This window comes from Nyctereutes procyonoides, unplaced genomic scaffold (genome assembly GCF_905146905.1).
Source record: "Nyctereutes procyonoides isolate TBG_1078 unplaced genomic scaffold, NYPRO_anot_genome, whole genome shotgun sequence".
In the NCBI taxonomy this organism is placed as follows: Eukaryota; Metazoa; Chordata; class Mammalia; order Carnivora; family Canidae; genus Nyctereutes; species Nyctereutes procyonoides.
The window spans coordinates 28,795,228-28,807,530 of record NW_026575135.1 but is presented as its reverse complement, the minus strand read 5'-3'; the positions used below and the strand labels follow the sequence as shown (position 1 = coordinate 28,807,530).

The window sequence follows — 12,303 nt, the reverse complement described above, 5'->3', positions numbered from 1 at the left end:
TCTTCTCCCTCTGCCTGTCTCTCTGCCTCTCTCTCTCTCTCTCTCTCTCATGAATAAATAAATAAATAAATAAATAAATAAATAAATAAATAAATAAAAATCTTTTAAAAAATCAAATGTTTTGGATTTTAATACATCCTATTAAAACTGCATCACAAGAGATTCAGTATGAAAAGCAAAGTCTGGGATCCCTGGGTGGCGCAGCGGTTTAGCGCCTGCCTTTGGCCCAGGGCGCGATCCTGGAGACCCAGGATCGAATCCCACGTTGGGCTCCTGGTGCATGGAGCCTGCTTCTCCCTCGCCTGTGTCTCTGCCTCTCTCTCTCTGTCTCTGTGTTCTAATAAATAAATAAAATATTTTTAAAAATCCTTAAAAAAAAAAGTCCTAGAGATACTGTATTCTCACCTGGAGCTTACTATCTATCTCCAACTCTGGATTCAAAGCTACTTCAAGGAAGTTGTGCTTCACTTTGCATGCCTAGCAGTGGACACACAGGAGGTACTAAATATATGTTTACCAACTGAAGGGATATTTCTGAATATCTTTGAATAGAGGGGTAACAGATGACATAAGAGATCAAAGATGCTCATTTAAGGGATTATGTAAATAGGTGGCTGGTCTTGGAGCTGGAATTAAGGCAACTCCCTCTGGCCCAAACCATTACAATCCTACTACATTCTGCCACCACTCAAAGAGAAATGTAAGACTCTTATTTGGTGGCTGTGGACATCTTGGCATCTTCTGACCCTTACACTGACCTCTAACTCCTATCTAATGCTGCAGTCTTCTGGCTAATGGCTTGCCATGGATGAGTATTTTGAATGGGTCTGGCAGTGTGCTGTGACAAATGGTTGAGTTCCTGGAGGTAGTAGCTTGGGTGTCATCAATGCATAGTGACACTTACCAAAGGCTCTAGCTCCTTGCGGTCTATGAGGTTCATCTCTGTGACGAAGTAATAGAAGTGCTTGTAGCAGGTGTTGACATGGGCCTCTGCACCCATCACAATGACCCGGTCGAAGTGGTGGATGTAGACGTGGACAAAGACACGGAAAAGGCGGCAAAGAATCTTCTTGCAGATCTGAAGGAAGTTCTTTGGGAAGGGAACACCTAGAGAAGTAAAAAAAAAAAAAAAAAAAAAAAAAGAAAGAAAGAAAGAAAGAAAAAGAACAAAGCCATGATGGGAAAGCTTTGGATTTGGAAGCCCAGGAACACATGTGTAAGGCTGGAGAACCATCCTGGATCTGAGCTTCCAGGCCAGCCTATAGATATGTCTGGCTCTATGTGGGCAGCTGCATTAGACACTGTCTAAAAAGTGGCTAATAATGCTGCTACATTTAAATACCAACAATGACCAGGAAGAGACCAAAAAAAAAAAAAAAAAAAAAAAAAAAGAAGAGGGCCAGGCCAGGTTTGTTTCTTTTGGTTACATATATACATATATCTGAATATTTATATTCAGTTTTATTTATAAATAAATGTTAAATATTTATTTTACACAGAAATGTATGTTCTTTATTCTTGCTTCCCCCACCCTCTACTTCTAGAGCACAAGGAAGTTCATTTTCCTCTTACATCTAATATAAGAAAACTGGTAAGAGGAAGGCAATGCTACAAGGAGATGGGTACTCCCTGACACAGAGTAATAGGGGGGCAGTGGGGACGGTAGCAAATTGGGAAGCACCTTCTCCTCAAAGGGAGTAGCTGTGGCAAAACTCAAGCCAATGGTCACCATATGGGAACAGAGGCTCAGGGCTGTTAGAACTTCCGATTTTTCAAGATAATTCAGAAATTGGGAGTTCTATGTAAACTGGCTACATTTTTAAAACATTAGCAATTGAAATTTTAAAAAATATCAGTAGTTAAAACAAGACATCTTTCTAGCTTAACATGGCCTATAGGCTACCAATGTGCAAATTTTGATCTGAATTTTCCTGAGACTCACTGTTTCTGAGGTGAGCAAATGCAATCAACTCCAAAGATAGTTTGCATTACACTTATGACCACTTCATCTCCTTGACGAAGGTAAGAGTGGATTATGTGGCCAGAGAAGGCACCCAGATTTCCTGTCTGATGACCACTACTGCCAGCTGGTCAAAACAACACAGTTCATCCATGAGCCTACTTCCTTTCTCCCTCTCAAACACTGTTGAAACTCTTGTTATTTACATTGTCCTTAAGTGGTGGCATGTTGTAAGTTAAACAGACTTTGAATTCCTGCTCTGCAACTTTTCCAGCTGTCTGACCATGGGCGAGAGATCGAACCTCTCTGAGCTTCCGTTCTTCCATATGTAAATGAAAATTCCAACAGTTGTGAGGGTTAGATGCTGATAAAAATTCCAGGGGTTGTGAGTATTAGAAGTGGTGCCCATGCAACTCTGGTTTCTCATCTATGAAAGAAGGGGCATAATAAGGCCTTCCTTGCATGAGTAGGAGGCTGTTACCATGAGTAAAATCCTTCGACAGTGCCTAGAACACTAAATGGGAGTGACCCCCCCCCCAACTCCGCTCTGCACTGTAAGGCCTGGAGCATTTAGCTGTTGTTATAAGGAATATATTAATATTACCTTTATCAAGAAAAGGCAGACATAGCTACCAGCCTTTCAGCAGAATTGCCGAGTGTGCTTAGGGTATGGTCCTGGTCCCTGTCCATTCCCTCCACGGGGTCCCAGTGGCAGCTGTCTGGTGAGATACTCTGTAATGGGATCACCTGGGACCCCCACGGCTCGATGAGAGAGACAGAAGATGACTGGCAGCTGGCAGAGGCAAGATCTGCTTCCCTGGGGCCCGGCACCGATACTAGATTTTCTTCAAAAACAAAGTGGGGCCTATCAAATGAACCCAGGGAGAGACTAGGGCACAGCGTGGCAGCTGTCTGGGCAACAGATGCCGGGATTTAGGGATGGAGGTGAGGTAAAGCTGGGAAGGAGGTGGTGGGTAGCCCCTCGCAGAGATTATGGCGGTTTTCTATTCTGAGGAGGGAGCAAAAAGCCACCGGGCTGGGGAAGGATCTGGAGCTTTCAGAGAAGCTCAAGTCCTAGAGGTGATGGAACCCCTCTAAGTGTGTGCCCATTAGACGGGGAGCCCTGTAACCCAAACAGTAACGACACCAAGGGTCAACATCTGTTTCCTTTACAACCTATCTGCAAAGTAGGCTTTACTATTCATATGTCACAGATGACTAACGCTGAAGCTCTGAAGCACAGATTCACTTGTCCCAGGCTATTTAGCTAACAAAGTGGCAGGGCCTGGTTCTTTTTTTTTGTTTGTTTGTTTTTAAGATTTTATTTATTTATTCATGAAAGACACACAGAGAGAGAGGTAGAGAGATAGGCGGAGGGAGAAGCAGGCTCCATGCAGGGAGCCCGATGTGGGACTCGATCCCAGGACTTTAGGATCACACCCTGAGCTGGAAGGCAGACACTTAACCACTGAGCCACCCAGGTGTCCCAAGCCTGGTTCTAAACACCAAAAGATCTGGTTATGTTTGGAACATAACACTTTTTCTCTGCCAAGGATAGAGGCTGAGCTCAATTGCTAAGTGTAACAAGGCCACCAAAGGTTACTTTTGGTGGTACAGAAATATGATTTAAAAAAAGAAGTGGTGGGAATTGAGAGAAGTTTGAAAAAAGTCTACATCCTTGGCAGTCACAGGTTCAAGGTGATAAGAGGTCAGCTAATACACTCCAGTGCCTTCAAGGAGAAATGTGTTCTCTTTGTGGCATGTGTGTCTGTATGTGTGTTTTAAATAAGCCTTCAGAAGGCGGGAAGTAGAAGAGATCACTCCTTTGGATGTAGAGAACTGGATGTCCACCCCTTTGGTGGACTCTGGAACTACCTTACCCTGTGTAACTGGCTTCACAGCAGCAAGATGGGGCAAGACTCAGCACTGCTGATCCACTCCCTCCCTTGAGGGGTCAGCTCATGAAAACTGATCAATCTATGGGTGCTGCTAAGGAGTATCCAATCTCCATTAAATAGCCAAAGGAAAGGGAGCTGTAGGTGATGCCTGATATGCAGTGTGTCCCAGCAACACCCTGAGCAGTGGTATTATTATTGCAGTCCTGTTGTTTTTAAGATTTTATTTATTTATTTATTTATTTATTTATTTATTTATTTATTTATTTTAGAATACATGTGCATGAGCAGGGGGAGGGGCAGAGGGAGAGAAATCCTTAAACAGACTCTCTGCTGGAGATGGAGACTGCCCTGAGGTTCAATCCTCGGGGCAGGACTGTGAGATCATGACCCGAGAGCCCAAATCAAAAGTCTGCTGCTTGACTGCTAAACGGATTGAGTCACCAAGTGCCTGGCTGTTTTGTTTTTTAAAGTGACTGAGGCTTAGCTCTGTTAAAGTGTTTACCCCTGACCCCACAGCCAGAAGGAGGTAATGGTTTGGCTCTAAAACTCAGGGTTTTTCTTCTGCATCGCATTACTACGGGCTCCATGGTGGCAGGGAACAGATCCCCATTTTACAACCTGCACTTAGCCCAGGACCTGTCTTACAGAGAAGAAGCCTAAAAATGTGTGTTTGTTTGCTTTAACTGGCTACAGTCCAGCAGTAGGAAGAATGACAGGCTAATGAATCATCACAAATGGACACGAGGCTTGTTACGGTAATGGTCTGCACCTAAGGGAGCCGTACACTGGCGGGGTCTGGGCAAAGGCCAGTCTATGTGGGCACGTGGCATCACTGACCCAGCTCAGGACTACATCCAACCTCTCATCTCTCTGCTTCTCTTGGTGAGTAAGATACCTCTGACCCTCCACTTCTGTATTTCCCATGGCATGTTTTAAAACTCACTAATTTAGGATAACCTTGGCTAAAAAAAGAGGGTCAGGAGATCAAATGTATTTGCAAAAATGTTGCTTTCATAGAGGTTTATCTCTGCATAGGAAAGAACCTGAGGATTCCTGTAGCAAAAAGTCCTGTTTTACTCTGAACCCACGTCTCCCCCATAATATCTATTGGTTTAAAACACAGAGCCTGTAATCATACTTCCCAGCTTTCATTTCTATCTCACTCTACCTCCTACTCACAATGCAGTCAGATAAGCCTCAGTTTCTCCAAACAGAAAGAAACAGGGAGGTTAACATTATCTGTAGCTTGAGAGGTTATCATGAGGATTAAATACACATACATATAAAAGGGTATGCCTGAGCAGCCCGGGTGGCTCAGTGGTTTAGTGCCGCCTTTGGCCCAGGGCATGATCCTGGAGACCCGGGATTGAGTCCCACGTCGGGCTCCCTGTATGGAGCCTGCTTCTCTCTCTGCCTGTGTCTCTGTGTGTGTGTGTGTGTGTGTGTGTGTCTCATGAATAAATAAATATTTTTTTTAAAAAAGGCTCTGCCTAATGCCTTGCAGACAGTAAGCACTCTCTCGTGAACCATTGCTTTTAGTATCCCATAGACCCAAAGTTCTTTGGAACATACTTTGGGATTAAATTCCTCCTGCAAATTTATTTTCAGGAGAGCAGTTTGGGTGTTGGCATATCAATTCTGAAGTTACAAAGAGCTCAGAGTGGCAAGTACTCAATCGAGCACTGTGCTATGTTCTGCCTTACATTATTTTCTACAAGCTTCTCATACTTACGTCTTGTATTATTGTAAGTTCCCTGAACAAAGAGATTGTTTTACATTTTGAATCTGCCTTTAAAAGTACCTGGCACAGGGCTAAGTAGGGAATACTCATCCATCAAAACTGAATCATAAAAGAGCAGTGATCTTATTCAGTCAAGATCTGAGTCTATCATCTCCTCTCTGGGGGAGAAAAAAGCCCAGAGCAGAAATGATAGCCTTTTGCCAGGGTCCTGATATGGTCCTGGCATGGGAGACTGCACACTGATTTTGGTGAAAAGGAAGGAGAGTTCTCTGATAAGAACATTTTGATCTTACCTAAGGGGTGGGAAGAAAAAACCTGAAAACTCCTCTTTTCTTATCATTAAAACCTCCCTTCTTTGCCTTTCAATGTATTTTTCCAGGTGCTGATAGTTAATTTTCAGTTACTGTACTCAATTAGAAAGTTAATGGTAGACGATATTAACCAGTAGTCCTAACTGAAGTAGACTGCACATCTGAAGGGTTTGGAGTTAAACTTTGACTAGTCTTATTATAACTAAGACAAACCATGTGACCATAATCCCAGACAGATATGTACTGATTAACATAGAAAACAACCTTTGATCAGAAGGTCTTTAAGTGATTTGTAATATCAGGGCATCCCCTACCTCTACCACCCCGAGCCACATCCCATGACTCTCAGAGTCAAGCTGGGAATTTTCAGACTTTAAGAAGTTGTCCCAAAATGAGAAGATGTCTTCAGAAGAGTATTCTCTAAAGAGGTGGTGGACAGACAGGCAGACACACACACGACTTTGGATCTGGATGGTCTTGGGTCATGTGATGGAGCTTGGTCTCTTCAGGGACTCCTGGAAGGCCCAACAGGCAGTCCCCAGCTCTGCGTCTGCGGTTCAGGAAGACGTGGTGGTGCTCGGCAGGGAACCAGCACCTGACAGAGCCCTGCAGAGTTTATGCATGTGCCTAACCACAACTTTCTGATCTCCAAGCCACATTCAGTACAAGAGCTAAACCGAGCACGGAATACAATAATTTCTCTGGGGCCCCATGTGGATTTGCCTTTTATCTCTGCCTTAGTAAATCTCCTTTCTCCCAAACAAAATTTAATAAAAAATTCCAGTAATTTCTGAGCTTCAATCCATTTTCTTCCTTCCTCCTTCCTTCCTCTCTCCTCTCTTGCACGAAGCAGATGCCCCATTCAACCCTTCCTTTTCAGACACCCCTGAAAGAAAATAAACTGTCTAAATGGCTGTTTTCTTTTTTATGCTGTTATGGAAGCTGCAAAGGGAAAGAGATCCTCAGAGAATGCAGAAATGCTTTGAATGACAGGGCCACTGACTGGAGACAAAGGTCTCAAACTCCAACAAGGCCCAGGGGGAGTCTCTGTGTTAGCTGCAGTGCATTCCTGTTCTCATCGTTTTCTCACTTTTCTTTTGAAGAGAATGCCCAATGCTTGAGGATAAGATTGTGGTCCACGATCATACTGGGTTGGACCTGGACCACGGAGGTGTAGAGACGAAGATGGAGGGGGCCTGGGTGGCTCAATTGGTTGAGCATCTGCCTTCGGCTCAAGTCATATTCCTAGGGTCCTGGGATCGAGCCCTGCCTCGCATTGGGCTCCCTGCTCAGCAGGGAGCCTGCTTATCCCTCTCCCTCTGCCTCTGCTCCTCCTCCCTCCCACTTGTGTGCTCTCTCTCTCAAATAAATAAATATTAAAAAAAAAAAAAAGATGAAGGTGGAGAAGGGAGGTTTGGCTCTTACTTCCCTAAACACATGTGTTATCCAGGGTTGAGGACAGTGGCTGAGCATCTGGCTCTGGTGACAGTCGAGTTCACAATCTGGTTGTGGAACTTCCATGCTGCTTGTTCTTGTAGACATTTGCTAACTTCTAAGAGGCTCATTTCCTTATCCAAGAAATGGGGATACTAATACCTAGGCCTCTGGGACATCATGAGAATTAAAAACGAAGCACGGTGCCAGCATGCACCCAGGAGGCACTCAGTAAATAACACCCAATGTTACTGTGGTTAGGAAGTCTTGGCTCCTCCTCATCCCTTTCCTGGGGAAGGGCAGAGGAAGTTACTTTTCTTCCGAGGGCAGCCTCTCCTAGAAAGTGGATTTGGGGAACATCCTGCGAGTTGCCACAAGCCACAAGATGAAACCTAATGTTCTGGCCAATCCTTTGGGGACCCCTGACAGCACCTGAATAACAGCCAGAAATACCCACATTTCTCCTTAAAACAGTCATTCCTGTCTGAGGGCATTTGTGCTGTCCTTTTTGTCTTTGGAGCCTGATAACTGAGGAGTGTGCATATGAAACTCCCTGTTCAAGTCATCAAATTCACTCATTCTCAATAGTTCATGAATAAAAACAACATCCCACACACGTGGGAAAAGAAAACAGACCTCCTCTGGCAGTGTGGCTGAGAACATACCATTTCCAAAACACTTGCAAAACAAAATGCAATTGGATCATGAGGAAAACAAACAATGAAAAAAACTAATAACACAGATCTGTTTCTTAAAAATACACATCTCCCTCCTCTTAGCTTACTCTGCTGCCCATCCCATCCACATTCTCCTGCCTCCTGCAAAATGCATGTATGTGTATATATACACACATATATATTTATCTAAAGAAGCCTCATGCTTTCGCTGATGAAAAGTCAGCTGCAGGACTGATTCCTCTAAGCAGATGTTTTGTGTTCTCTCAGTGCGTTCCTCAAGAAAGTGTCTGTTCGTCATGCCAAGGAAAACAATCCCATGTAGCAAGACTTTGTTCCTCTGCCTAAAAAAAAAAAAAAAAGAAAAAAAGAAAAAAAAAAGCCCCCAAACAAGCTGACAGCTGCAAATGGTTAGAAATAAACTGGCTACTACTCTGTTCTCCAACTCCTTCTGCCCTTCCCCGGCGCCCCCTGTGCTGCCCTCTGACCTACAATCACAGTGGTTGGACCGAAGGAAAATAGACTAGCATGTGATTATACGTTCTAAACAGATTGTTAATTCTTTCAGACATGCCATTTGCGGGGCAGAGGAAGTGCTGTTTCAGCCACCCAAAGGAGCGACTGTAAATACAATGTGCCTGCCTGTCACACTTCTTTCTGCTCCCCCCTGTCACTTCTCTGCCGCCGGAGCTGTTCTTAGCCTCTCCGTCTCCAGGATGTCTGCCTTCACCCTCTGCCATCAGGGCACGGAGGTGGAGGTAGACTGAGAAAGACCCAGGAAAACCTGAGGAAGATAACCGTTCACTCTAGACTGGCAATAAAAGCCGTAAACAACAACAACAACAAAAACTGTAGCTAGTTCAGACATGCTGAGTTTGCTGAAAATCACACAGGTCAAATGAGATGGAAGTGAGCCGAGAACAAGATGTTAATGAACTTCATTCGTATTGGAGAGTTGGACAGAAGTACCTGCACTTTGATCAGGAGACCCAAAATGACTCAGCCTCCTTGTCATGGATGATAGATAATGTGGTGAGTGTCTTCCAAGTAAAAACTTTTCTCTATTCACCGGCAGAATCTTTCTCCCATTGTGTGAAGGGCAATTAATACCAAATCTTGTCAGAATAGTTTCTAGTCTATATTCTCTCTCCATCCCCACTGCCACTTCCCTAGCTCCAGCCACCACCAGAGTCTTCTGTCTGGTGCATCTTCTGTGTGGTGCTAGAGCTTCTCCTACTCTACTCTTGGATTTTTTTTTTTAAAGATTTTATTTATTTATTCATGAGACACAGACACACACACACATACACACACACACAGAGAGAGAGAGAGAGAGAGAGAGAGAGAGAGAGGCAAAGAGAGAAGCAGACTCCATGCAGGGAGCTCAACGTGGGACTCGATCCCGGGACTCCAGGATCAGGCCCTGGGCCTAAGGCAGTGCTAAACCGCTGAGCCACCCAGGGATCCCCTCTACTCTTGGATTTTTGCAGTCTCCACCTGGCAGGCAGATGATCTTCCTAAAATGCAAATGATCTTCCTAATACACAAATCTAACCAGCATGTTCATTCATCTTTCTCCATTAAACTCTAAAGCAGCTTCCTACTGCTTTAAGGTAAAATCAGAGCTACTTAACACAGCAGGCAAGACCCTCTATGTTTTCCACCATGTGTATCTCTCCATCATCACCTCTGGAGCCTCCTAATTTACATACAATACTCCAGTCCTCTGGAGCTAAGATCCTCTTGTGCTCACTTCTGGGAGTTGCCGCGAAATGAAGAGTTGGCAGCTGGAAATCCTCTTCTTCAACTTCCCCTTTTGGTCTGGCTACCTCCAGTTTATTATTATTCAAGGCTCAACTACTGTATCACTTCTTCTAGGACAGCCTCTTTATCCACCTCACCCTGGGCAGGGTAGGCATATCATGATACCCTATACTTATCTCATGATAATATTTACTATACTGTCTTCTAATTGTTCATTTTTGGTCACCCACTAGAATGAAAATTTTGTAATATCTGGGAATGTACCTTTACTTCAGTTTTCCCTGGCATCAAATACATAACACTACATGATGGTCTCAGTGAGTATGTGTAGAGTGAATACACAAACAAATGACCATATAAAGTGGGGGAGGAGAAGACTATGCCTGGTTGGGTTGCTCTTGTTTTCCCATCCCCAAGCAGCGGCCCTGAGTCACAGCCTGAAAACCGTGGAAGTTTGCCCGGGGAATTGCTATAGGCCCACATTTAACCTTGTCATGTCCAAAGCTATAAGGCTGTAGTGAAAGTTGATATTTTTATCTCTTCACACCTGGCGGATTGCAGACAGAAATGTATTTTTTCTATCAGGTTTTCACTCATACTGCGAAAGCAGCACCTCCTCAAACTGTACTGTATATTTGTATTAAGTATCTATTTTCATCTAAATAGAAAGGTGTCAGACAGGTAGTTTCCCAAGCTTAGCAAAGTTGGAAATATGCTAGGATTGACTCACAAATACTCCTGAGATACATGATGGAGGCAGACAGGGGAGACGGAGAAGACAGTATAAAGTAATGGGTCCTTTTTGGAAAGGGTGTTAGAGCCAGATAAAATGATGACTTGAAGGGTGCTTTGAAGAGCCTAAAGGACACAGTGATCAGGAGAAAATAAATCTGAGGCAAGGGTATCACTGTTGGGGGAATCTTCTCCAGGCAGAGTCTAAGAAAAGGAAACTTGCCAAAGCAGGTCAGGGCGTACTCTGCATTGCAGAGACCCATGGAGCCTGAAGCTGAGGGGGAACCAGCAGGTAGATGCAAATGACTCTTTACACCTGGGCTGGGAGGGTTAAGGCAGGGACAGAGGAAGAAATGCTGAGTCATTGCACTTGCATGTAAGTTCCAATGAGGGCAGGGGTGCCGAGGTGGCTCAGTGGGTTAAGTCTCTGACTTCAGCCCAGGTCAGGATCTTGGTAGTCCCCCACGGGGCTTTGGGCTCCACACTCAGCAGGGAGTCTGCCTGTCCCCTTCCCTCTCCCTCTGCTCCCCCACCCCCACTAGTGCTGTCTTTCTTTCTCAAATAAATAAGTAAATAAAATCTTTAAAAAAAGATCCAATGAGGGTTACTGGTGAGAGGGATGAAACCAGAAATATAGCTCTAATATTTGATCTCTGGGATCAAAGTTCAGCTAAATTCACAGACTAAGCTGTGCATCTGTAAATTACCTCCTTGAATACAGTCTGAACCAGAATCCCAAATCAAATGCCTTTAAGGGTTAGAAGGAAGTAAAAAAGTAAAGTTGGCTAGGTGTGATACAATAGGGAGCAGTGCATCCAGTGACAACCTGAGAGTGCTTTCTGCAGGGAAAGAAAAGAGCCACTCTGCCTGGGTTGATCTGCTATTGAGCAGGACTATGTGCCGAGGACTGCCAGACTTTGTAGTAGTCTAGATTCCACTGTGAAATCTGTTCATCGTTAAATGTTGACAATTAATTTAAAAACATTAAAAATTTTCAACATGTTAATTTATTTTTGCATAGTTAACTCAGCCTGGAAAAGTTGACTTTCTAGAAGATGACAGGTTAATTTTTAAAAACTTACATTAAAAAATTTTAAATGAAAAAAAAATTCTAAATGGTCTGGTAGCAATAAATATACACAACACCCAGATCTTAGTTTCTAATACCATTCTTCAATAACAGGAATCAGGCCTCGTTGGAGAAATGGCTGATTCTAGGGTGAGGGCAGGGAATATAAAAGATGGCCTCGTATACCCTGTAGTGCCAGAAAGAACGGATGTCTTCAATAAAACCACAGGCTTGGGGGGATGCCCAAGGAACACTGGAGGCAACCTAAAAGAACTCTAGAACCACCAAAGCTGGAATTGGAGCCACAAAATAAATGGAAGAGTACTGGATTATAACCAAAAGTATAAAATAAATATCCATAAGTCCAGACTGATATAAATAAATGATTGAATAAATAAATAGAAAATAGACAAATGTCCCATGCAGTGGAATTCCAGATAATTTATGTAGAGACTTCCTCCTGAAGGAGGTAGAACCCCTTACCCACTGTTAACTATGGGGTATGCCAGGTGACTTTCAGCCAAAGAGTGAATACAATATGGAAAGGGAGGTAGAAAGAACAACTTAATGGAAAAAACAGGCAAGCACTACATTGACCAGGTGATCAAGGTTAGTATCAACAATGATAAGCCTTGGCATGGCATGTATCTTTGATATGGGATGATGAAAAAGTCACTTCACCTCTGTTGTCTTCCTCTCAAGAACACATAACCCCTGCCA

The 12,303-nt window shown here is 43.7% G+C and overlaps 1 protein-coding gene across 3 annotated transcripts in view; it reads right to left on the bottom strand.

The window, feature by feature from the left end:
• Window positions 1-12,303, bottom strand: part of MOB3B (MOB kinase activator 3B) — a 189,800-nt gene that overhangs the window by 32,137 nt on the left and 145,360 nt on the right. For all 3 annotated transcript variants that reach the window (XM_055302078.1, XM_055302076.1, XM_055302079.1), the window contains one exon: window positions 905-1,107. In XM_055302078.1, the coding sequence (XP_055158053.1) occupies window positions 905-1,107 (203 nt within the window). The remainder of the gene's footprint in view (window positions 1-904; window positions 1,108-12,303) is intronic.